This window comes from Eubalaena glacialis, chromosome 2 (assembly GCF_028564815.1).
Source record: "Eubalaena glacialis isolate mEubGla1 chromosome 2, mEubGla1.1.hap2.+ XY, whole genome shotgun sequence".
Lineage (NCBI taxonomy): Eukaryota > Metazoa > Chordata > Mammalia > Artiodactyla > Balaenidae > Eubalaena > Eubalaena glacialis.
In genome coordinates, this window is record NC_083717.1 from 76,796,888 (window position 1) to 76,822,315 (window position 25,428).

The 25,428-nt window shown below is 34.5% G+C and overlaps 2 protein-coding genes and 1 non-coding gene across 3 annotated transcripts in view; 2 read left to right on the forward strand and 1 right to left on the reverse strand.

The window, feature by feature from the left end:
• Positions 1-13,474: 13,474 nt before the first annotated feature.
• Positions 13,475-25,428, reverse strand: part of MINDY2 (MINDY lysine 48 deubiquitinase 2) — a 71,960-nt gene continuing 60,006 nt past the window's right edge. The window contains exons 7-9 of the mRNA XM_061182072.1: positions 17,639-17,812; positions 15,028-15,222; positions 13,475-13,756 (exon numbers count right to left, since the gene is read on the reverse strand). Of these exons, the coding sequence (XP_061038055.1) occupies positions 13,628-13,756; positions 15,028-15,222; positions 17,639-17,812 (498 nt within the window). The 3' untranslated portion in view covers positions 13,475-13,627. The remainder of the gene's footprint in view (positions 13,757-15,027; positions 15,223-17,638; positions 17,813-25,428) is intronic.
• Positions 17,124-17,230, forward strand: LOC133085878 (U6 spliceosomal RNA). Its single transcript, XR_009699676.1, has one exon. It is a non-coding gene; the product is annotated as a U6 spliceosomal RNA (small nuclear RNA).
• On the forward strand, positions 22,719-23,237 carry LOC133085157 (RING finger protein 11-like). The gene has a single exon (XM_061182071.1). It carries the CDS (start codon positions 22,719-22,721, stop codon positions 23,235-23,237), a length of 519 nt encoding a protein of 172 aa, XP_061038054.1.

Here is a 25,428-nt window from a genome sequence, read left to right on the forward strand (position 1 = left end):
TTTGGTTTGCTAATTTTTCATTGAGAATTTTTGCAACTATATTCATGAAAGATATTGGCCTGTAATTTTTTTTGTGGTGTCTTTGTCTGGTTTTGTTATCAGAGTAATGGTGGCCTTGCAGAATGAATTTGGTAGTGTTTCCTCCTCTTCAATTTTTTGGAATTGTCTGAGAACGACAGGTGTAAGTTCTTCTTTATATGTTAGGTAGAATTCCCCAGGAAAGCCATCTGGTCCTAGACTTTTGTTTGCAGGGAGTTTTAAAATTACAGATTCTACTTTTATTTTTATTTATTTATTTTTGGCTGCATGCGGGCTTTCTCTAGTTGCAGCGAGAGGGGGCTACTCTGTTGCAGTGCACGGGCTTCTCATTGCGGTGGCTTCTCTTGTTGCGGAGCATGGGCTCTAGGCATGCGGGCTTCAGTAGTTGTGGCACGCGGGCTCAGTAGTTGTGGTGCACGGGCTTAGTTGCTCCGCGGCATGTGGGATCTTCCCGGACCAGGGCTCAAACCCGTGTCCCCCTGCACTGGCAGGTGGACTCTTAACCACTGTGCCACCAGGGAAGTCCTCGTTTCAGCTTTATAGACACACATAGGGTCAAAGTGAAAGGATGGATGATGATCTTTCAAGCAAATTGAAATGAAAAGAGGCAGGTTTAGTCATACTTATATCAGACAAAAGAAGACTGCAAGTCATAAAGGGTAAGAAAAGACAAAGAAAGTAATTAAATAATGATAAAGGGGTCAATACATTAGGGAGATACAACAACTGTAAATATATACACTCCCAACACCCTAGCACCAAACTACATTAAGCAATTAATAACAGATTTAAGGGAGAAATAGACAACAATACAATAATTGTTAGGGACTTCAAAACCCCACTATCAGCAAGGGATACATTTTCCAGACAGAAAATCCACAAGGAAACATTGGAATTGAACCACATGTTAGAACAAATGAGCTTAATAGACAGAACATTCCACCAAACAGGAGCAGAATACATTCTTCTCAAGTGCACGTGGAACATTCTCCAGGAGAGGTCACACGATTAGCCACAAATCTTAGTAAATTTAAGGAGACTGAAGTCATACCAACTATCTTCTCTGAACACAATGGTAAAAAAAATAGAAATCAACAATAAGAGGAAAGTGAGAAGATGTACAAATATGTAGAAACTAAGCAACACACTTCATTTGATCAAAGAAGAAAAAGGGAAGTTAAAAGTTGTCTCAAAACAAATGAAAATGAAAACACAACATATCAAATATTGTGGGATGCAGCAAAAGCAGTTCTGAGAGGAAAAGTTATAGCAATAAACACATTTGTTAAGAAATTAGACAGATCTCAAATAATAGGACTTTACACCTCAAGGAACTAGAAAAAGAAGAACAAATTAAGCTCAAAGTCAGCAGAAGGAAGGAAATAGTAAGGGTCAGAGGAGACATAAATGAAATAGAGACCATAAAAACAATAGAAAAATCAACAAAACTAAGAGCTGGGTCTTTGAAAAGGTAAACAAGATTGATGAACATTTAGCTAGGCTAAGAAGAAAAGAGATGACTCAAATAAAATTAGAAATGAAATGGTGAGAAATTGAAAATGTTTCTCGTAAGGTCAGGAATAAGGCAAGGATGCCCAGTCTCACCACACCTATTAAATATAGCTCTGGAAGTCCTAGCTAGAGCAATCAGTCAAGATAAAGAAATAAAAGGCATCCAAATCAGAAAGAAAGAAGTGAAACTGTCATTATTTGCTGATGATATGATCCTATATATAGAAAATCCCAAAGAATTGGTCAAAAAACTTGGAATTAGTCAACAATTTCAGTAAAGTGGCAGGATACAAAATCAACATACAGTGTAGCATTGGTGGTACAGTGGTGAGCATAGCTGCCTTCCAAAATCAACATACGAAATCACTGAAGTATCTGAAAAAGAAATGAAACCATCCCATTCACATAGCATCAAAAATAATAAAATACTGAGGAATAAATTTAAGTAAGTAAATGAAAGATCTGTATAATGAAAACTACAAAACTTTACTGAAAGAAATTGAAGAATACACAAACAAATGGAATGATATCCCATACTTATGGACTGGAAGAATTAATATTGTTAAAATGGACATACTACCCAAAGCCATTCACGGATTCAATGCATTACCCATCAATATGCCAAAGACATTCTTCACAGAAATAGACGAAACAATCCTAAATTTGTGTTGAACCATAAAAGACCCTGAATAGTCAAAGCAATCCAGAGACAAAAGAACAAAGCTGGACGTATTATACGTCCAGATTTCAAACTATACTACAAAGCCATAGTAATCAAAACAGTATGGTACTGGCACAAAAATAGACACATCGACCAATGGAACAGAATAGAGAGTCCAGAATTAATCCCCAACATATACAATCAACTAATATTCAACAAGGGAGCCAAGAATACTCAAAGGGAAAGGACAGTCTCTTCCACAAATGGTGCTGGGAAAACTGGAAAAATGCATGCAGAAAAATGAAACTGGACCCCTATATTTCACGCCACTCACAAAAATTCACTCAAAATGAATTTTTTGAATTTTTAAAATCTGATACCATAAAACTCCTAGAAGAAAACATGTGGAAGAATCTCATTGATATTGATCTTGGCAATAATTTTGAGGGTATGATGCCAAAGCACAAACTAAAAGAGAAAAAAAATCAACAAATGGGACTACATCAAACTCAAAATCTTCTGCACAGCAAAAGAAACAATTAACAAAATGAAAAGACAATGTAAAGAATGGGAGAAAATTTTTGCAAACCATGTATTGGATAAGGGGTTAATATCCAATATATACAAAGAACTTGGTCACTCAGTAACAAAACAACCAAACAATCCAAATAAAAAATGGGCTGAACTAGACATTTATCAAAGAGGACATCAAAATGGCCAACAGACACATGAAGAGGTGTTCAACATCACTAATCATCAGGGAAGTGCAAATCAAAACCACAATGAGATATCATCACACACCTGTTAGAATGGCTATCACCAACAAGACAAGAGACAACAGGTGCTTGTAAGGATGTGATGTAAAGGGTACCCTTATACATGGGAATGTAAACTGGTCCAACCAATATGGAAAACAATATGGAGGTTCCTAAAAAAATTAAGAATAGATCTACCATAGGATCCAGCAATTCTGTTTTTGGGTATATACCCCTCAAAAATGAAAACAGGATTCAGATGAAATATATGTACTCCCATGTTTATCGTGGCTTTATTCACAATAGCCAAGATATGGAAACGGCCCAAATACCCATCAACCGATAAATGGATAAAAAAGATATGTACATATTAACAACAGAATATAACTCAGCCATGAGAAAGGAAGATATTCTCTCATTTGCAATAACATGGATGGACCTTGAGCAAATTATGCTGAGATAAGTCAGACAGAGAAAGATAAGAACTGTACAATATCACTTACATGTGGAATCTAAAAAAGTTAAAACTGTAAAAAACAGTAAAATGGTGGTTACTAGGGGACGGTGATGGGTGGGGAATAAGAGTGATGGTGCTTGGGCTTCCCTGGTGGCGCAGTGGTTGAGAATCTGCCTGCCAATGCAGGGGACACGGGTTCGAGCCCTGGTCTGGGAGGATCCCACATGCCGCAGAGCAACTAGGCCCATGAGCCACAACTACTGAGCCTGCACGTCTGGAGCCTGTGCTCCGCAACAAGAGAGGCCGCGATAGTGAGAGGCCCGCGCACCACGATGAAGAGTAGCCCCTGCTTGCTGCAACTAGAGAAAGCCCTCACACAGAAACGAAGACCCAACACAGCCAAAATAAATAAATTAAAAAAAAAAAAAAAAAAAAGAGTGATGGTGCTTAATGGCATAAACTTGTAACAAGTAGCAAATAAGCCATAGAGATCTGATGCACAGTGTAATAAATATAGACAATAATATTGCACTATAATTAGGTAATATAAGCGTATTATGAGCAATCATATTAAATATATAAATGTATCAAAGTAACATGCTGTGCACTTTAAACTTACAGTGTTACACATCAAATTTATTCAATTAAAAAGAAAAAGAAAAATTAACTTGAAATGGATCATAGACCTAACTGTAAGGACTAAAACCACGACACATCTAGAAGAGGAGCAAATCTTTAGTGATCCCAGGCTTCAAATTTTGATTGGATACCAGAAATGTAGATGAAAAATATCAGAAATACAAGAAGTGGTTTAAAAAGGAAGGAGGTCATTGGAACATATTAGGTATGCAAATTTGTGAATGCTTCCATAATTGTGAAGTAAAGAGAATGGACTATAGAGTATTAGACAGGTTCAGTTTTAAATTTCAAGTTGCCACTAGCACTGACTTTTTGCAAGTTGCTTAATCTTTCAAGTTTCTGTTTCCTTAACTGTGATAGTATCAATCTCTTAAAATTGTTGTGAGGATTAAGAATAAGAATATAAACAGTTCAATGTCTGATACATGATAATATTCCAATAAATAGGGAGTACTGCTGATATAATACTTATTAGTAACCAGGTAGTTCCATATTTTAAGGACTAGGACATTCAGTGGAACGCCAGGGTTCAGAGGCTACTATATTTTATTTAAAGTATCACCACTTCTTTATAGTGATTTATTTAGTAAAGTTGGCAGCCCAAAGAAAAGTCCTCAAAAGGATGAAGAATCCTTTAAATGCTGTCACTTTTTGCCTGAGTTGATTGAAGGGTAGCAGAATATGCCACCCCAAAATATGCCTCTTTGCAATAAGAATTATTTGGAGAAATTGCAGATACAGAAGAAGCTCTGAAAACAAAGTTGCTTTTTTGTAATGGAAATTTATACTTATAAAGGAAATCTTCCTTTACCAGAAAGAGGACTAAATCACAAGAGAATCTAATCAATGGAGAAGGCACCAATTTAAAGACTTTAATCTGCATAACAAACCTTGCTCTTGTTTACTGTACTTTTCATGGTTACTTCTGCATAACTGGTCTCCCACACACACACTTTCTTTTGTCTTTAACTGAAATGGTATTTAAGCCAGAATTCTAAGCTACCTCTGTGAGTTACTAATTTTTCCCTATCTCCCATGTAAACATATTATAAATTTGTTTTTCTCTTATTAATCTGTCTTCTGTACAAGGCCCCAGCCAAGAACTTAGAAGGGTAGTAGAAGGAAAATTATTCTTTACTCCCCTACATGACCCTGACATTGTTGAAGGTGCTGACTTCAGCCTGGCTGACTTTCTTGGTCCTATGCTCTTGACTTCTACTGCACTTAATTTTAAAATTTAATGCCATAGCTTTAAATATAGATCATTGACTGTCCAAATATGGTCCTTCCCATTAAGTCTAACTTCCTGAATCTTCCTTGATGAATGAGTAAACTAATGAATCTCCAAGGAGAACATGTCACAATTTCCAAAGTCTTATCTGGAATTTATGATTATATTATTTTATGTATTCTGAAGTTTTGTTTGTTCCATGTTTTTCACTCTGGGCCATCCTGAGTCCAGGTTGATCTCAGTTCTTATGGTAGGATCAGCATTATAATTGGGAGAGAATCAAAAAATGTTTACTTTTATAAGGATTAAGGGGCCTTCCTAATTTAAAGGGGTGTTTTTTCACATTTAAAGTTCTTGGCTGGTAAGAAAAAAAGTTATCCCTAGTCTGTTATCCACAATCTGTTATAATTCATTGAGTGTTTATTATGTATTTGACAATTTAAGTACATTAATCTTTATAACAATTTTAAGAGAGAGAAATTATTCTGTTTTACAGTTGAGAAAAGAGGCTGTGCAGAACTAACTGGCTTTAAGACTAGTGAGTACAAAGGAGGCTAATAGGCCTGATTTTGAAGATTTCTGCAGGGTTTGAAACAGATGTGTCTTAAAAAGTCAAGAGTCAGAATTTGAACACAGACCTGACCTAGATTTATCTGTCCCCTTCCAGATATATTTGTGAACACAGTCTCTGGAGTCAGATTGCTTGGCTTCAAATCTCAGCTCCAACAAATTAATAGGTATGTACTTCATAGGATAATATAAAGTGAGGAAAGAGACCCTGTAAAAAGGGTATGAAATGGGGAAAGAAGAAGGCTGCTTACTTTAGTTTTGTTGAGGCTGCTGTTCCCCAAGCAGCCTAGGAGGATACAGGATGATACCCACGGAAAATCAGGGGAGTCAGGGGGTAGCGGGAAACAGATTAAGGATTTTGGTTCCTTCTATCTATATAACTTCTATGCTAAAGGGGAAAACTGATTAAATAACCCAACTTACTTATCTTACTTATTTAAAGGACAGGCAAGCAATAACTTACCACATAACATAGGTATTTTAAAAAATTCCTCTAAGTAGATATTAGGTTCGTTTAAAGTGCCAATGATCATGTAATATTGCCAAGAAAATCAAGATGAATAAAACATGATCCCTGTTCTTAAAAGGCTCATAGTCTAGCTTAAGTGCTATAAATGAGGAGAAGTCGTCAAAACACTGTGTGGAATGATTATTCTGTCTAGAAGGCTGGGGAGTCTAAGAAAGCTTTCACAGGGACTTACCTGGTGGTCCAGTGGGTAGGACTCTGCACTCCCAATGCAGGGGGTCCAGGTTCGATCCCTGGTCGGGGAACTAGATCCCACATGCATGCCGCAACTAAGGAGTCCGCATGCCACAACTAAGAGTTGGATGCTGCAAAAAAGAAGTCCGCATGCTGCAACTAAGACCTGGTGCAGCCTAAATAAATAAATAATTAATTTAAAAAGAAAGAAAGAAAGAAAGAGAGCTTTCACAGAGAAATGCCAGACATCGGCTGACAAAAACTTTGTTGGACAAAAAACTTTATATTAGGATTGGCATGGTGTAAAGAGAAAATATTCCCTCCTCAGTTCTTGCTAACTTAGTCCTCCAAGAGAATAGAAGTATCAGATATAACAAATCTACCACTGGGATCAGGTAGTTAACTATTATATAATTTAGAGTTAATTGTTTCTTTGTTCACTGTCTCTTGAGGGAAAAGCACTGTCTTTATCAAGAGTTGGTCCAAGTATGTTAAGAGTTAATCCTAAGTAAATGTGAATTAATGTCAATTCCCCATTTCCCCACTCTTAACATTTGTAAGAAGTAGCTTAATGAGATTAATATAAATAGCAGAAAGACTTTTTGGTCTAAATATCAAAGTTTATTGAAATAAAATATAATCTATAATAAAAAATACTAAGGGTGTTACCACTGGTTACAGATTTAAGTATATTAACAAAAATCCAACATTTTAATCCAAGAATGACGCTATCCTTGTGGTACAATGACAAACATGAAATTAAACGTTGAATAATACTGAATAATTCTTTCAGAAATATTTTATATTTTCCCATCTGTGTTCAATATGCCTTTTTTAGGAGTATCCTCCAAAAATGAAATTTCTGAAACTTAAGACTTACTTTTTAAAATCAAAGTTTTAGCATAATTAGCATATAAAACAATAACTTTCTTTCATAGAAATTCAGTTCAACCCTAAGCTGGGTAGATGCTTTTAGGTATCTTTATTCAAAAAATGTATTTCAATGCTCTTTTCTATCAATCTCTAGGGTTGCTATTATTCTACAACTAGAATTAAAGCTGGTCATAAAGCAAAACAGATGAATTATTTCAGAAGTAGACAGGGCATTAAGATAGTAAAGGAAAGGAGGAGAAAAAAAAATAGGCACTCGTACACAATCTATATATTTAAACTCTTTGAGAACTCTATTTCAATTGGCCATTCTTGGCCTGGCATAGAGATCTATCATAGCAACCTCCTGACCCGAATAGCTGGGCAATAAAGTGGAAGAAGAAAATTTGTTTTTTCTTGTTGTATTTCAAGATCACTTTCTCTGCAGTCATTATACCATTTCACTTGCTACTCCTCCAAATATGTGCCAAAAGCCAATTATTCTGCACAATTCAAGGAAAAAAGACTCATGCACTAACTTTAGGAAATGACTTTCAGGGTACCTCTGAAGTTTCACAAGTGAAGATTATCCCTTTTGCTGATTGTTGGGTAGCAATCATACATCAATCTCTGATCATATTGTCCTACTTGTGATATGTGGATGTGTGAAAACAATAGTTGTCATTTTACTGAGAAGATAGCATTTAAACAAAAACTACTGGAAGCTTTTCAAATCGTCATCTATATACCCTGGAAAAAAATGGTTATTTCATACAACCACGATGTAAAAAACAACAAAAACTGACAAAATTGAGAGACATACAGGACAGATTAAATGCCAATCTTAGTCTTACAATACATTTCATTAGTTAGAACTGCTCTGCAGGGTATTTCAGTTATAATGCTCATTTGGACAGGTCACTGATTTGGGAATTTAAATGGGTATTTCAGTTTCCTGAATTCCTATTAAAGCTGTGACTACTAGAGCCAAATAAGCCAGGATCACCTTCAGAAGAATTTTGCTTTGTCCACCCTCTAATCTAGGAGGCACCCCTGCCTCTCAAGATAGGATATTACAGTTAGGATAGATACAAGGTTTGTAAAGTTAATGGTGACAAATTACTAAGTGATTTGAAGGAATTCTTAGAATTAATATCAGATGAAGTAGAGACATTATAGAATAACACTACAACTTTTTGTTCTTTAAATCTACTGTGGTTTAAAGCTTAGGTTTTATGTTTCTGCCATGGTATTTCAACACCTTATCTGGGATAGTACCATGCCCTAAAAAAAATCTATTATAAGCAGACAAATACAAATCTCGTCCTTTCTCAGCTCAACAGGATAAAGCTAAACTTGAGGCAATAGCTGAAGACTTTTACCCTGTTTTTTGAGTTGAATTTTTTTGAGATCAGAAAAGTGAAATTAGAAACTAGAATCCTTCATGTAAAAATATATATGTGTATCGCAATTTATTAAACTCTAATTTCTAATGGCAGAAACAATGGGATTAAGTAAGACATGCATGAGTTAAAATTTAGACAGATCTTCAGAATCAGTTAAACTTATCAGGGTCCTGCAATTTGTCCCTTAGCCTGCATTATCTCTATATTGCAGTATATTTTGTTCAAGAAGCCTTCAATTATAATTTTAGTTTTAAAGTGTCACTAGAGAAGAGTAACCACAATTTTTTATGTTTTCCCAAGAGCTTTAGAAGTGTTGGACATCAGTAAAAAAGGACACTCAATTACTACAGGACCTAAGAACTCTGGTTCTGGTTAGTTATTTTACTATTTTCGGTCACTTTCTAAAAGAAATTTAACTGTATATTATCAAATAACATTTTACACTTAAAAAACAGAAATAATTTAAATAGCCCTAAAAAGGACAGTACTTAAGAGATCTAAATGAATTCCATCCATGCAAAAATGTTTACATATATGTATTAGTAACCTGATCCCATTGTACTTTGTTCCATGAAGAGGCAAAGAGAATCTAAATATTTAGAAATATGAAAGATATCAAAAAAAAATAGATTTTTAATGCTTTTATACTCCCAAAATACTCTTGGTTTTGATCCTATAGCCCACAGAACACAAAAGCAACTGTAAAATACTACATTTGGGGAAGAGGGAATTCCCTGGCAGGGGGCACGGGTTCGATCCCTGGACAGGGAACTAAGATCCCACATGCTGTGCAGCACAGCAAAAAAAAAAAAAAAAAAAAAAAAAATTGGGGGAAGAGATGATGCCATGCTCAAAGACAAGATAATTCTACAAACTTTGACAGCATTAAAAAAACAAAAAACAAAAAACTGGCTTTAGAAATATTGTCATTGGGGGAAAAAATCTACACATTCAAGAACAAAAGATGTGTGTAATATTTATGATTATTTCAATAATACCCTGTGCTTATACTATGTCCTTTATTCCAAGGTGCAAAGGACTAAAAATGAGCATCCTTTAGATATTTAGAGTAAATTGAGGCATGGTAAATTTGCCAAAGGCGAGATAAAAGCCAGGTTTTTAGACAAAATGATTCAGAATTTCACATTTCCCATACCTTAAAATACAAATTATATGCCATCTTTAATGCCTCCATCTTACTTTATCAAACATTAGTAAATGTATTATTATAGTTTAAGTTGTATGCCCAAATATTCTGTGATAGGTAAAAGCCATAAGCTTTCCATCATGTTTTACAATAACTCCATTGAATAGGAAAGTTAAGTGAAATACAATCAATTTGCTTTTTGCTTTTTTTAAAAAAAATTTTAAATAAATGAGATTGTTTTAGGACAGTTCTAGAAATTCTTGCCTTGATTTTTCTCCAGCAGAATTTTACAAATATCTGCTTTATATGCCAACATTAATATGATAGTTCTTTCCTTAAATATATATTTTACTTCTAGTCCTCTTTCCTCTCAAGATCTTCTGTCTCTTAGTGAACTGAGTTGGTGATTCATTAAAAACAAAGTGTTAAGGTTTTGTGAAAGTACAAAATGGTTAATGTTGGGTTCAGTCAACTAATCTCTGACAGTAACTTGCTTAATTAAGCTGAGATCAAGAAGTATGAGGAAGAATTCAAAACATAAGTAGTCAAATACTAGAAATTTTAGACAAAAAATATATACATATATTCCAAAGACTAATCCTAACCTTAAATCTATGTCTCATTCAACTACTAACTTCACATCTTGAAACATGAAATAAGTTACTTTACCTATGCACATTGAAACAGCATATTATAGGAAGCAGCCAATTCCAATTTTAGCTGCCTCAAACAGCTTGGTGATGATGATTCTTAAATCTGAGACTCCTTTGAGAATCTATTAGAAGTCATGGATCCTTGCTTCAGAAACACACACACACACACACACACGATGCATTTTTTAGTGTTGATAACATATTATAAATCACAGCGTTGTTGATTCAATGGGATTAACATGAAGAAAATTTTCATACTGTTAACAAAGACTGGTCACTAACCTTAAGGAAAAGTCTTTGAAGTATCAGACAGTTCAATGACCATATCCATTCATTCATCTGCTTCTTTTGCTAGCTCTGGTTGCAAAAGAGGTGACTGGTTGATGCAAATGTGTCTCTAATCTAGCCTATAAATCTTAAAAACAAAAATGTTTAAGTTCTAATTTCTACTAGCAGTGCACATGTAACAGTTTTCAAGCATTACAAAATACTGTGAAGGAAAGACTTTAATATACCACTATCAAATTCCAGTGTACCTAAACCAACAATGAAATGTCTGAATATGTAATTTGTTGACTTGAGCAAAATAAAGACATAATAGCTCTAAATTCTTTATAACTTTCAAGGATGGGAAAACAGTATCTCTCAGAAGTTTTTTGTTTTTTTTTTTTAAATAGAATTGAACATTTAATTTTCCCCCCACAGTATTCAAAGTAAACATTTTATCATTATTACTCTTGGTATATCAAACTGAATTCCAGGAATGTAAGAAAGCCTGACTGGGAAATATTACATAGAAAAAGGTTGAATTAACAAACACATTACATTTCTTAGTTATTTCTTATAAGTATACACTGACATTTACTTATCTGATAGCAGCACTGCTGGTTTTGAGTGAATTTTTTTTTTTCTTCTAATGGGACTGCAGAATGGCAGTGTTATCTTTGGAACAAATTAAGACAGTAACAATTAACAGAAGAATACCTTCTACACATATATTTTTCAAGGGCAAAAAATAGTTAAGTATATAATTATGGAAAAATATGCCTCAAATATGTTTTTTTTAATTTCTCAGGATTTATTGTTTTGCTTCTTAATAAAATATAATGCACTGTCACTATTATCTGTTCTGGGAAAAACAAACCCTGAGGTTTGAGTTTCCTCCTTTAACCAACAGAGTGATATCAAGAATAAACTTGGCCTAAAAATCAACTTGTTTGAGCCAACAGAGAATTCTGTAGTACATCTGATTACTTTAGCAACATACACATATTCTGGGTTATTATCAAGAGACTCACCAAATATTTTGTATGAAAGTTTTATACCCCAAACAGGTTCTCTGATGACTTATCATGCTAGCATATGAAATTTGAAGGAATAACAAATGGTATAACATAAACAGACATGCAGTATAGAAGGATGTAAAAGATACAGCTTGACCCTGGATATTTCCCTTAGAATAATTTCTTCCATAAATAAGACTTTACTTTTTACATATAGATTTATCTTATATCTGGTCCTGGATCACGGAGAATGTTAAGGACATAGCTTAAGAAATCAAGACCACATTTTTTTTGTAGTCTTTTGTCATCCCAGACCACAAAAAGCATTCTCCAAGTGGATGCTCAGGTTAGATTAAGATGCTCTTGAACAAACAAATTTACTGAGGCTTAGAATGTAAATCACGTAACTACTTGCAGCAGCAATAGTCTTTTCAAAAATGACTAAAACAAACTCTTAAATATAAAGCATATAAAAAGGACTATTAAGGATAGTTTTCCAAACTATAGAAATACAGGAAAATATGTGTTGCCTCATAATAAAGTTCAATAAATATTCTTTCTGAATCCTAGAAACACTATAAGATGTTATAGGTTTATTTGGTTCTCATAAGTTAGAATAATCTGATTGCTTCTACATAAATTCCTCCAAATTCTTATCCTCAAACAGATTTTTACTAATGCTTTTCCACTAGACTCAGAGATTATCTAACATCCTTTCAAAAATGTGCTTTTTTGTTGGTTTTAATAAGTATACTTAATTTTCTAGAAAATAAACATGATTTAAAATTTAAGGTTCAAGGTAATTCTAGAAAAAGATAGACACTGAACTATCTCCTTTTCTATTTCTACATCTCCATATTTACAAGGCCTAGCATCCACATGGTTTCCTCTTTATACTCACTTATCACACTATAAATAAATAGTAACTGTGGTCCAAGTAACCTATATTAAAGATTTCAAAATTCCTCAAATTTTATAACACTACAAAGTTATTAAGATTTGATTTTGATAAGATGAATATTGGTGTTATGTAATTTTTTTTTATTGGAAAAGAAATACAAATCTTTTTTTTTTCTATCTAAATTAAATCCAAGCTCCATTATCAGTTCTCAAGATATATCTAAAATGTACATTCCTAAAGAAAGGTAAAGCTGTTCAAGGGCTGAACTAGTCCAATATACAATTGAGGGTTATTTATTCTTGTTATTTTTGTCTTGTCTTTTTCTTTTTAAATCTATATTAAACCCCTGGTTTCTCATGGATTAGATCATAATTTAACATTGTAAAAATTAATTTCAGAAATTATTGTGCTAATATTTAGATTTGAGGAAGGAATCAGACAAAATCAATTACCTCTATTCATTGTTAGAACAGAAGATGAAATAGCTTACTAACTGATATGAGTTATGAATGTCACTATGACACAAATTTGCTGTGATTTGCTTATTTGGCTACAAGTGCATTATTTTTCATGAATGACAACACACAGCATTTTCAACTTGTAACATGAAACTCCAGCTCATAAAGAGTACTGTGTGACTTGAAAAAGTCTGATTGTAACTAAGTAACAACCTTTCCCCTGAAAAACATGAACAAAATCCATTGGGAAATCAGGCACAGACGGTATTTATCGGTTTTTCTTCCTTTCCGCCTATGGTTTTGTTTCTGAAGACATACAGATGGTTCCAACAAGATCCACACTTGTTACAAAATGACACAGCTATTTTTTTCCTTTTCTTTTTCTTTATCTTTTTCTCGAGGTTCCTTTCGTTTACGTTCACTATTCCCAGACTGTCTGCCACTCGATGGAGAGGCTTGTGCTGGCTGGCTTTGCTTTAAGAAAAATAAACAGGAAAAAATTACCACAATTTTTCCAAGATGCTTAAGCATAGTTATCTAGAAAGAAAAACTACAGGAGTGAAAGGAATTATTAATGGAAAAAGGCTATTGGTGTATAGACTTGTTATGTGATATGGTATCTGAATAACTGCCTCTATCATTCAGAATAGATATAATTAATGTATCCATTATTCTAAGTAAATGGAACTTCAAACAATAAATAACATATAGCGTTATATTGCCTGAAGACTCAAATTCAAGATAACTTATGTTAAAGTTTAGGAAATGTTAAAGAAGGTGACACCTTTTGGCAAGCTACAATAGTTCTCCAAGATCTCATTAAATACTATAATAAACAGATTTTAAAAGGAGGGAAAAAAAACCCTGAGGACTCAGAGTGTGAAATGTGTATTCTGTGAAATGAGAGAACTTTTTTAGTGAAAAGCTAATCATAACATGGTAGGTTTTAAATTTTAAGCTTGGAGTAGTCAATATTTCTAGAAATAGAAATGTTATACCTATTTTAATAGAGACCTCTATATTTAAAGTTTCATCAGACCTTAAAGGGCATCAAGCTTTCTTGAATACCCAAATCAAAGGAATAGTTCTAGCATGGTACAAACATAAAAGAAGGGGAATATTTTTTTCATTTAATGAAATGAGATTTAAGAAATAGAAACCCCCTTAGTTACATTTTCAGCACTTAAAATATTTAGCTGGTGAAAGTGGAAAGGTGCTAATCTTTGTTGAATACTTAGCACATGTCAAACATTGGATTAAATGCTAACATTATTTATTCTTAACCACAAACCTAAGGGTTAAGTATTATCTTCTTTTTTCCAGATAGGGAAAATGAAGCTAAGAGACGTAGAGGACTTTGTCCATGTTGCACCTAGTAAGGGGAGACAGAAGCAGAAAATGCAAATCCACATTTATCTGGCTCCAAAGTCTATACTCTTTCCAGCAGTACCTCATACTGCCTTCTAATTGATAGGAAAGATTTGTTCAAATTGGTTTATATTGTTTGAAGCTATTAAGAACTTAATAAATTTGGAAAATCTTCCCATCAGAACCTCAGAAAAAGTAAATTTAACTAAATTAGAAATATATTAAGATAATCACAAACTTAGGACAATGTCATAAAATCCATGGATGCTAAAAATGCTAACAGAGTCAATACCTAACTTAAACGTTTTTATCTCAGCACAAATTTCTTTATTGCTAAAGTGATCATTATATTTAAGAATCAGAACACTAGTTTTTACCTGGGCCTGTGTAGAAGCAGAAGCAGCAGCTGCTGCTGCTTGTTCCTGTTCCTGGTAATATTGAGAAGCTCGTCTATCCTCTTCTTCTTGGAGTTTCTTTGCTAGTTCCAAATCACTGATTCCTTCAGGTATTTGTTCCCAATTGATCTCTTGGCTCTGCTGTTCTTGTTGCAGAGATAATGCCATAAGATAGTCCTAAGAAATTAAATGATAACCATTTTTAGCTATGAGATTTTATCCAAGAACTAACGTGTGTGAATATAGGGGTTATATCTACAAACCTATGAGAGTGGCTTTTAAAAAACATACCAGAGGGTAAATGTAAAAATAGAAGTTTTCTATTTATTTCTGTTTGGGAGGTATGAAATTATTTCAGTGATGTTGCCATTGTTATAAATATTTTAAATATTCATTTGGAATTCTTTCTAGAAGCAGTATATAAGGCATTCAGAAAAGCTTAAAAAAAAAAACCACATGTCTGTAGAAAATTGTTACAAAGGAAAAAAGCATAAATAAGAAAGTTAAGATTACCATAATATCATTACACAGAGCCAACTACTGTTAACAATTAATATATAATTGTTATATATTAATCATTTTTTTCTATATTCACAAACACAAACACATCTCCCATCTCCCAACCCCTGAAACTATCATAATCTGCTTTCTTTTCCATTTAATGCCATAAAAGTCTTCTGTTTAAAAAAAAGTCATAAGAACTTCCCAAGATTATTTATTAAATATTCTTCCAAAAGATGATTTTTAAAGCCAACATAGCTGTCCATCATACAATCATATTCAGTTACTTAACTATGCCCTTCTCCTCCTACACACAGACCCAGATTATTTCCTATGAGAGAAAGTGATGCATCTTTGGTCAAAAGTTATATTATCTAACATAACATCCACTTTTATTAAGAATTAGTGCTAAAAAAAAAAAAAAAAAAAGAATTAGTGCTGAATGAAACTTGACTACTCTTGTGCACCTCCCCCAATCTACCCTCAAAATAAGAGAATTTTAAATAACCACAGAGGATATGTAAAAGGTTGTTGCCTGTGAAGACCTTGTACTATCTAGCATGATTATCTTACTGACATCAAGAATTTGTCCTTCAAATTTTTCTCCTCAGTTCTTCAAACTCTGCTCTTTGCCAAGTCCCTTCCTTGCTACTTTTAAAGACAATATCATACATATATTCTCAACACCTTACGACTAGATTACTGTGGCAATCTATTGCTTTACTTCATTCCTGTGCCACTATTTTTTACATACAGTGGTTAGAAAAATCCTGTATATTTCTCTTAAGTAACACTTAAAAAACCATGCCCCTGTATATCTTCTGAAGGAAAATGAGTATGTTGATTATTATGGCTGTTTGTCAAAGGAAAGCCAAGAGTCCTAGAAAGATCAGCATTTGTTTGAACCGAGTATTCTTTCGTCCATTCATAGCTTGCTATTCAAATTACCATTATAGAACTTAACATATAATATTAGTTGGTCAAATACCTGCCCCCCCAACTAGACTGCAGAATCTTTGAGGACAGGACTGAATGATTTATCTTTGTGTCCCCAGGACGTAGTTATAGTGCTCAATACAACTGCTCAATGAATAATGGTTAAATGAACACAGCCTCTATGCACTTAAATTGTTATCAGCGAAACATGTGCCAACTGTTTAACATAAACATATTTCTGCCTCAGTTGAGGAAAATGTCACATCACTGTTATACTTCTAGTAATAAACACACTTGTGGCTCTAAGCCTACCAACCAATAGCAGGCAAAAATCTCATCTGTCTCAGTTCTAAATAAGAATTCTGCTCAGTAGTGCAGCTCCTGCTGTAAGTGTCTGTTCCTCCTTACCTTGGACTCTAAGGCTTAGAACACCCCCCTACTCTTTATCCAGTGTATGCTATCTTCAAGACTCTTTTCTACTTTTTCTGACTAACCAAAATAGATCTCAAATATGTACTTGTCTCTTCATCTCTACCACCAAGGCTAAGCCATCATCACCTCTTGCTTGGACTGCTAGTCTGCTTACAACCGTGTCCTTCCTATGCATTTGCCACATAGCAGGTTTTTAAAAAGGTATAGTAGTGCTCACTTCGGCAGCATAAATACTAAAATTGGAACGATACAGAGAAGATTAGCACGGCTCCTATGCAAGGATGACACGCAAATTTGTGAAGCATTCCATATTTTTTTACAGAAGTAGAAATATACTGTTATACACATGAAACATATAATGTTATAAACTAATGTTACCTCAATTTAAAAAAAGGTAAAGTAGATCATGTCACTTCCATGTTTAATACTTGGCATACCTTCCCTACTACAATTAGAATAAAATTTAAACTCTTTACCATGACCTTCACAGTTCAATATAATCTGGCCTTCTGAACCAAAGTGTACAATTAATGTACATGTAGAATAATAACTTACCTATTTAGGAAGTGTCAGGAAAATTTCACAAGTATATATTTTTTTTTTTTTTTTTTTCACAAGTATATTAATGAACAAATCTTTAGTTCAAAAATTTGGATAACTAAATTCACATTTGAAAGGAATGAGCACTTTAAACAATATGAAGAAGATAAAACAACAAATTTACCTGATCTATCTGATCTTGTTGTCCTCTGTATACAGTTTCAGGATCAGAAGGAGGTCGCAGATGAAATTCTGAGTCACAGAAATTTCCATCACCATCAACATTGTGTAGGCTTTCCCAAACAACTTTTTCTTCAGTGAGAAACCCCTGGTCTGTTACCAACAAATACAGTAGACCCTTAATAAGAAATAAGAAAAAGGACTGTTAAATTGATCAAAGCTAGCTAATATTTAAGAGATATTGTATAATCTTTTTAAAACATATAATTATTCCTACTAGTTAGATCTGCACAACATACTAAATAGTTGACCAAGTAGCTATCTTATTTGCTCACTGAATTATATCTACTTGGCTTTGAATATAGTTTATAAAAGGTACACTACAATATGATGAGAAATAGGAGTTCTTGGCATGTTCAACTAATTCATAACTTATAAATAGCCCTTGGGGTTTTTTAATCTCATTTCACAAAATAGAAAAATACTATACAAGTTCCTAAAAAATACATCAGATAACAAATAAGACACAGTCACAATAAAATTATATCATATTGCCTGTTTTTTAAAAAAATTAAGCACATATGACAACACCAACTGTTGTACACCAACAGTACTTTGTACTTTTTCTATAGTAGCATTAAATCACACTGTACAATGATTATGTTTTCTTCCTCGTTCCCCAGACTGTATTTTTTAATCTATCTCTGGGCCTACTGTAGGCTGTATCATAAATTTGGAGCCTAATATTTATTGAATTAATCAATGAAGTCATAATGTATTTACAGTCATTACCATAGAATTTAGCATTGATCTCTAATTGCTCATATGCATTAGTTTTAACTCCAATCATATGTAAAGTGTCCCTAGTATACCATATAACGTTTGTAAGCCATTTTTATTTCAGATTTGCCAAGGACAAGACTTTCATTTACTTGTTCAGAGTTCCCACTGGTTAATATAGTGTTTATTATTGCACAAGAATCATACTTTTCAAGTTCTCACTTATACACAATCTTAATAATTAATAATAAGAAATTCCTTTAAAGAATTTGGTTGTGAGGGTAGAGAATTACTGAATAAATTCTGAAGCTTTAAAAAAAACTAAGTAGTTGTTATTTTTGAACATTTACTATGTGTCCAGCACTATGGGACACAGCTCCTCCTAAAGTACAAAGTCTTTCCTGTTGTCTAGTAGCAGTTACATTCAAGAATCAGCTGTAGGTACTGATTAATTTACAAGGTCACTGAAATTACTATTGCAACATGAAAAGGATTCATAAGGAAACACATTTTGGTATAAAGTTTAAAGACATTGTTTTAAGCAAATATTAAGTCCAGGCTCATGTTTTGTTTTGTTTTTTAAATCAGGTATGTTCCAATTTATCAAATATTGAATGCCTACCATATGCTTAGCACTATGCTTGAGGATTCATATCATGGGTAGTAACGATCCCACCTTACTCTGGTATTAGTGCCCCTTTTATGTGACTTCATAGAATCCTGGACTTAACAGTATTATAGCACTTTATACATTGAGTTGCAGTTGTCTGTTTACTTAATCATCTCTCTTCATACATTTTAAGCTCCTTGAGGACCACAGCCATGTTTTATTCACCCATGCAGTCTCATTACCTAACATATTTTTAATAACCAGTTAGGGTCTACCTTGTTCTGGGATAATTTAAGAGAAAAACTAATTTTCCACTGAATAGATCTGACCCTTCTCTTTATACTTATCACAATGCGTTTCAACATATTATATAATATCTAAGTTTTACAGTTTATTTTGTATAGATCATATATTAGATTGGCTGTTTGTTGGAAAGGAACTATAATCTTATCAATAATTTTCCTCCAAATGACACTTTAGGATAGGTAAATTCTGGGAGCGTTTCTATTGAAAGCTACTATCATCCATAGCACATGAATATTTAAAAGTTTTAACTAAAAGTATCCATTTCTTGGTATAGGTGACCTGTCTTCTCATGGACCATCAGCCTCAATTTCTTCCTCTTTTAGATCTTGACATTTATCAAAAAAAGCCTGTAACTGGTCCACTGTCAACAATGCTGGTTATTACTTAACATAACAAAGCATGTGTCAGTATAGTACTGAATACTTTAGGTCCATTTGTTCCTGAGAGTCTACAATTAAATCACCATCAAGAATATTTCTTGGGGATTCCCTGGAGGTCCAGTGTTTAGGACCTGGCGCTTTCACTGCTGTGGCCCGGGTTCAATCCCTGGTTGGGGAACTAAGATCCTGCAAGCCGCATGGCGCGGCCAAAAAGGAAAAAAAAAAAAAAGAATATTTCTTGCTTTTGTATCCCAGCACTTCTGTTAATATTATCTAGACAAAGCTTTCTTTTCTAAGCCTTAAATCTTCTGCCTAATCTCACTCACCAGTCTCTAAAATATTAATTTCACAAAAAAATACAGAATGCATATATTAAATTAATAAATTGTTTATTAATGTATAAAATGTATGTTTATTATTACATAAAAACAAATGACATTAGATAGTTTTTATAATTTTTTTTAAAATGGGCAATTAAATCACAAAAGACTGAACGAAAACCTGTTCTAAAATACTCTGATAATTCTATATAGAGTATATACATTACTTTTATTAACAATATACATAATACTATCACATTTTGTAGATTGGTAAAATAGAAGAACACCTGATTATGTAATACAAAAATTAAGTAATTCCAGCCTTTAAAATACAGAGGAAAGCACTGCCTGAATATTTCTGGTTAACTAGCTTGGATTTGAATTATTTAAAGTCTTTGGACCTTAGTTTTCTTTTCTTATAAAGTGATACAGAAGCAGTGAGACGATAGGATTTCTAAGGAATTTTATAAATTGAAAGATGAACTTTACTCCTACTTAACAAACATCAGTCTCACCTACGAGTAACTTTCTTACCCACCCAGAGAGGCAGAGCTGTTGAGGGTGTGAAGTTAAAAGTCAGACTGGAGCTGTTTACAAGTTGTGTGGTCTTGGGCAAGTTACTCAGGGCTTTAAGCCTGTTCTCTCAGATGTAAAGTGGGAAGTTGTGAAAATTAAATGAGATAACGTAAAATGCTTAGTATAATGCAGGGCACATGAACAGCCCCTAAATCTATCTCGGTTTCTGTATCTATCTCCTTTTCCTGCCTCTTATTTAAAAGGAAAAGATGGATCTCTCTGCCTGTACTGTGGAATCACGTTTCTTACTCTGTTACCACATTTCTTTCCCCTTCCCATCTCTAAAAAATTTTTTTAAAAGAAAGTGACAATTCGGAAATTCCCTGGTGGTCCATTGGTTAGGACTCCACGCTTCCATTGCAGGGGGCATGGGTTTGATCCCTCATCGGGGAACTAAGATCCTACAAGGCGCATGGCATGGCCAAAAAAAAAAGAAAAAGAAAGTGACAATTTTTGATGTATCAACTACCTTTTAAAAATATCTAAATTAAGTGAATTTTTACTTAAGTGTAGCCTTCTGTGGAAAAAAAAAATTCCCACCATAGTCTTAGTCAAAGAGAAAAGTGACTGGACAAACTTATTTTATCTCTTTAATATGGCTTTAGTACTTATCTTGAACTGTATCTCCTTCTAAACTACTCTCACTTCTAATCCCTAAATGTAAAGTAAAAAAGCAAACTAATAAAAGCCAACCTTAAACACCTTGGTTTCGAATATACTCCAGTGAGTTGTCAATAATTTAAAACCAAGAGGTAGAGGAAACAGTCAAGACATGGATATAAAAGTTGATATGGGAAAGGGATGATCAAGGGGGAGTCACGATGGGGAAAGAACTAGGCAGATGTCGTTATTTAACCAAAGATCTAGAAGCTAGGTGATCTAGACAGAGGCCAAGGAATCAGTAGTTTATTTTACTCAAGAGCAAGCAGGAGGTCTTCCCTGGTGGCGCGGTGGTTGGAAGTCTGCCTGCCAGTGCAGAGAACGCGGGTTCGATCCCTGGTCTGGGAGGATCCCACGTGCCGCGAAGCGACTGGACTGGACCCGTGTGCCACAACTGCTGGGCCTGTGCTCTAGAGCCCTTAGGCCACAATTGCTGAGCCTGTGGGCCACGGCTACTGAGGCTCGCATGCCTGGAGCCTGTGCTCTGCGGTGGGAGAGGCCACCGTGGTGAGGGGCCCGCGTGCCGCAGCAAGGGCTGGCCCCCGCTTGCCGCGGCTGTAAAGTGCCCGCGTGCAGCAGCGGGGATCCAACGCAGCCAAAAATAAACAAATAAATTTAAAATTTTATTTAAAAAAAAAAGAGCAAGCAGGAAGTATTAGAGAAGCAGAGGAGGATCATTAAAATAAAAAGGAATAACTAGATCTTGGATATAGAATTATATAAGAATCCCGAAGCAGAACAGACCAAAATGGGTCTGTTTCTAGGAAAGTGGGCATTTATTTACAGCCCATTTTTATACTTTCAAATTTCCTGTCTGGTTAAAAAGTCATCTCACTATTTAGAACCACAAGAATGGCCCTGAAAGCATCTGCACCCTCACTAGCATCTCCTCCTGCTACTTTCAGATCCTAATCTTAGTTATGCTGATGAAAAGCACAGATCTTCGTAGGATCATGTACTCAATGTGGATTTGCCAAAATGATCTGCCCAGTTTAACTGTACGACATTAGATGGAATTACATGGAGCAAGGTAACATACGAGATAGAAATTAGGGGTATATGTATTTTTGCCAATGGACAGGTGAGGGAAGAATAGTTTAATCAAGGGTTCATGGAGAGTGCTATTACAACGAATAACTAACAAGAGCTGGACTTGATTGCTTTGCTAGTAATGGAAGAGGTACTTGTCCAGAGTTTAGGAATGGTAAACCACAAAACTAGAAATAAGAGGAGTTTCCAAAAACAGGAAGTCAAGTATCTGTTGTCAGAGAAAATGTCATGAGAGGCTGTGCAATCAAAACCACAGATCCATACACAGTTGGGAAGTGTGAAGTTGACTGGTAAATTATTATAATAATTAAGAATAGGAGAAAAGTATAATAGGGAAAAAATCAATTTAATTCACACATCCTCTGTGACTCTGCGATGACAGAAGGCCTAATTAAAAAGTCTATGGAGGGGAGAAGACTGTCAAAACAGCGCACAGATCACACACCCCAGCCCCGGAAGATGGGGAACTGCCTCAAGTCCCCCACTTCGGATGACATCTCCCTGCTTCACGAGTCTCAGTCCGACCGGGCTAGCTTTGGCGAGGGGACGGAGCAGGATCAGGAGCCGCCGCCGTATCAGGAACAAGTTCCAGTTCCGGTCTATCATCCAACACCTAGCCAGACTCGCCCAGCAACTCAGCTGACTGAAGAGGAACAAATTAGGATAGCTCAAAGAATAGGCCTTACACAGCATTTGCCTAAAGGAGTTTATGAACCTGGAAGAGATGGATCAGAAAAAAAGATCCGGGAGTGTGTGATCTGTATGATGGACTTTGTTCACGGGGACCCAATTCGATTTCTGCCGTGCATGCACGTCTATCATCTGGACTGTACAGACGACTGGTTGATGAGATCCTTCACATGCCCCTCCTGCATGGAGCCAGTTGATGCAGCACTGCTGTCGTCCTACGAGACTAATTGAGCCAGGGTCTCTCATCTGACTTCAAGTGAACCATCATTTTTGGTGGTTTTGATCTTTTGTCACTGAGCCCAGAGAGTCAGGGATTAGGGATTAAGATCATGCACAAAAGTTTCCTAAATATTCCTGAATGGCTGCAGATGTTGGGGAAAAGTATGTGATATTTTAGAAACTTAGGGGGAAAAGTAGGAAGGTATTTTTATGTAAAGCCTTGACCCAGTGTTCAAAAATATAATTGTATTTAGATCTTGTTACTGCTCCAGTACATAGGAATTGTGTAAAGTGTTAAAGCAGCTGTATAAGTTTAAATTGTGTATGTCGAAGATTAGGAAAGAGATAGTAGCTGTTTTTCCTAAATGAAATAACTTTCTTCTTCCCCCCACCCAAATTCTTTTCTCAAGTTGCTGGCATTTGGGTCAAGGTTTTATTAAAAGCTACATTTTATAACACTGGCACAAAAAAAGTAGTTTTAAGCTTGTTTGTACAGTTCTTTTTTTTCCATTGGAAATGTAATTCATTGCCTTAGGTCTTTTTAAATAGTGTATTATTATAGTTGGGGCTGGCTCTATGCTTGAAAACCCGTTTATTTATAACCTGTTATAAGTGCTATATCTGTTTGCAGTTAGGAAATGCAGAATTCAAAGTGATCTCCTAGTGTGTAAGCAAGCTGAGATGCACTATCCCTTTTCTATAAAAAAAATGAGTTAATGTGTCAAGAAACCAACTCTAGTAAAGTGGGATTTAATATTACCCTTTCTTATGTGTTTCACCTAATTATTTTGGTTGTTAATATGGTGATAATTAAAAGTCAAGGTAAATTTTAAACATTAAGAATTCTGATTTATTGAGCTTGAATTATGCCACCATGCTTATGTAAAAATGAAAGTGGCACCATGGTTAAACTGAGAAAAGTTTCTCAGTTGTAACAATTTTGATTTATTCTTTCCTGTGACCTCCTTCCCTGTATTGTAGTGCTGAGGTTATTGAAGTTATGTAAAACACATCTCCATTTCTGTTTCTTGGAAGGACAGTCCTGCTAGTTGACTGACAATTCTAAGCAGGGAGAATTAAGATAAATGTGTTTCATGTTTTGCACACAAATGCAGAATTTGTATAACCACATGACTTCATAGTTGTGATCTCAAAAAAGAAGGAATTTCTCTTTTATCTTTTTCTTGCAGTTAATGTAAGAACACCAAATCTCTAAGCTTCTGAAGTGTTAGAAGTAGAGATGGCCTAGTAAGGATGTAGTTGTAATGTTTTATCCATTTAGCATGTGTTTATTTTTCTTAAAGTACTCAAAGGTGACATATTTGTTCAACTCCGTGATATTACAGCTAAAAAATCATTCATTAGCAAAAGGAGAAGTAATCTCAACCCAACAAATCAGAAATGTTTCTTATTATTTTATATTGAGTTGAACATTTGACTTTAACACTTTTCTACATACAAAACACAAGTCTCTTGAAGGGTTCTTCATAATTGCATTATAGAAGAATTTAGTATGTCATAAGCACTTAAAGATTTGACATTCAACTGTAGGAGTATCTATGTTGGTTAATTTTCTTATAAGCCCCATGATGAGTTTGAGAAAAATTGAAAGAAATTAGATTATCAGGTTCTGTTAAATTGTTACATGTATCTTGCTTAAGTTTTTGTTCATTAATTTATATCCAATTACATAAAGCAAATTTGGAGGAAACACCTGAAGTTGTGCAATATTTTCAGAGATATTACTTTTTTTTAATCTTTGTGTTTTCTACTTAAACATGATGTCTGTCATCAAGTATTATAGTCACTTTCTTTTTTTCAAGATTGTTAAATTGATAAATGAACTTTTTTTTTTTTTAAATCATCTTCCATGTTGCTGTTAGTCTTTATTACAAGGCTTCTTTCACAGAAGTTTGGCAGTAATATTGAAGGAACCAGGATTGAGCTGAATGCTTTTTTTTTTAAGGTACTTTGTATTCTTTAATTTTGATCTCCACATACCATGTTAAGAACCATCAATTTTGGCTTTTACCAAGTTAAATAAAGTTATAATACAGTTGCAAAAAAAAAAAAAAGTCTATGGAGGGCTTCCCTGGTGGCACAGTGGTTAAGAATCTGCCTGCCAATGCAGGGGACACGGGTTCAAGGCCTTGTCCGGGAAGATCCCACAGGCTGCAAAGCAACTAAGCCTGTGTGCCACAAC

Coding starts and splice junctions, on each gene's coding strand:
- LOC133085157 (XM_061182071.1), top strand. CDS start 22,719: ATGGAGGGGAGAAGACTGTCAAAACAGCGCACAGATCACACACCCCAG.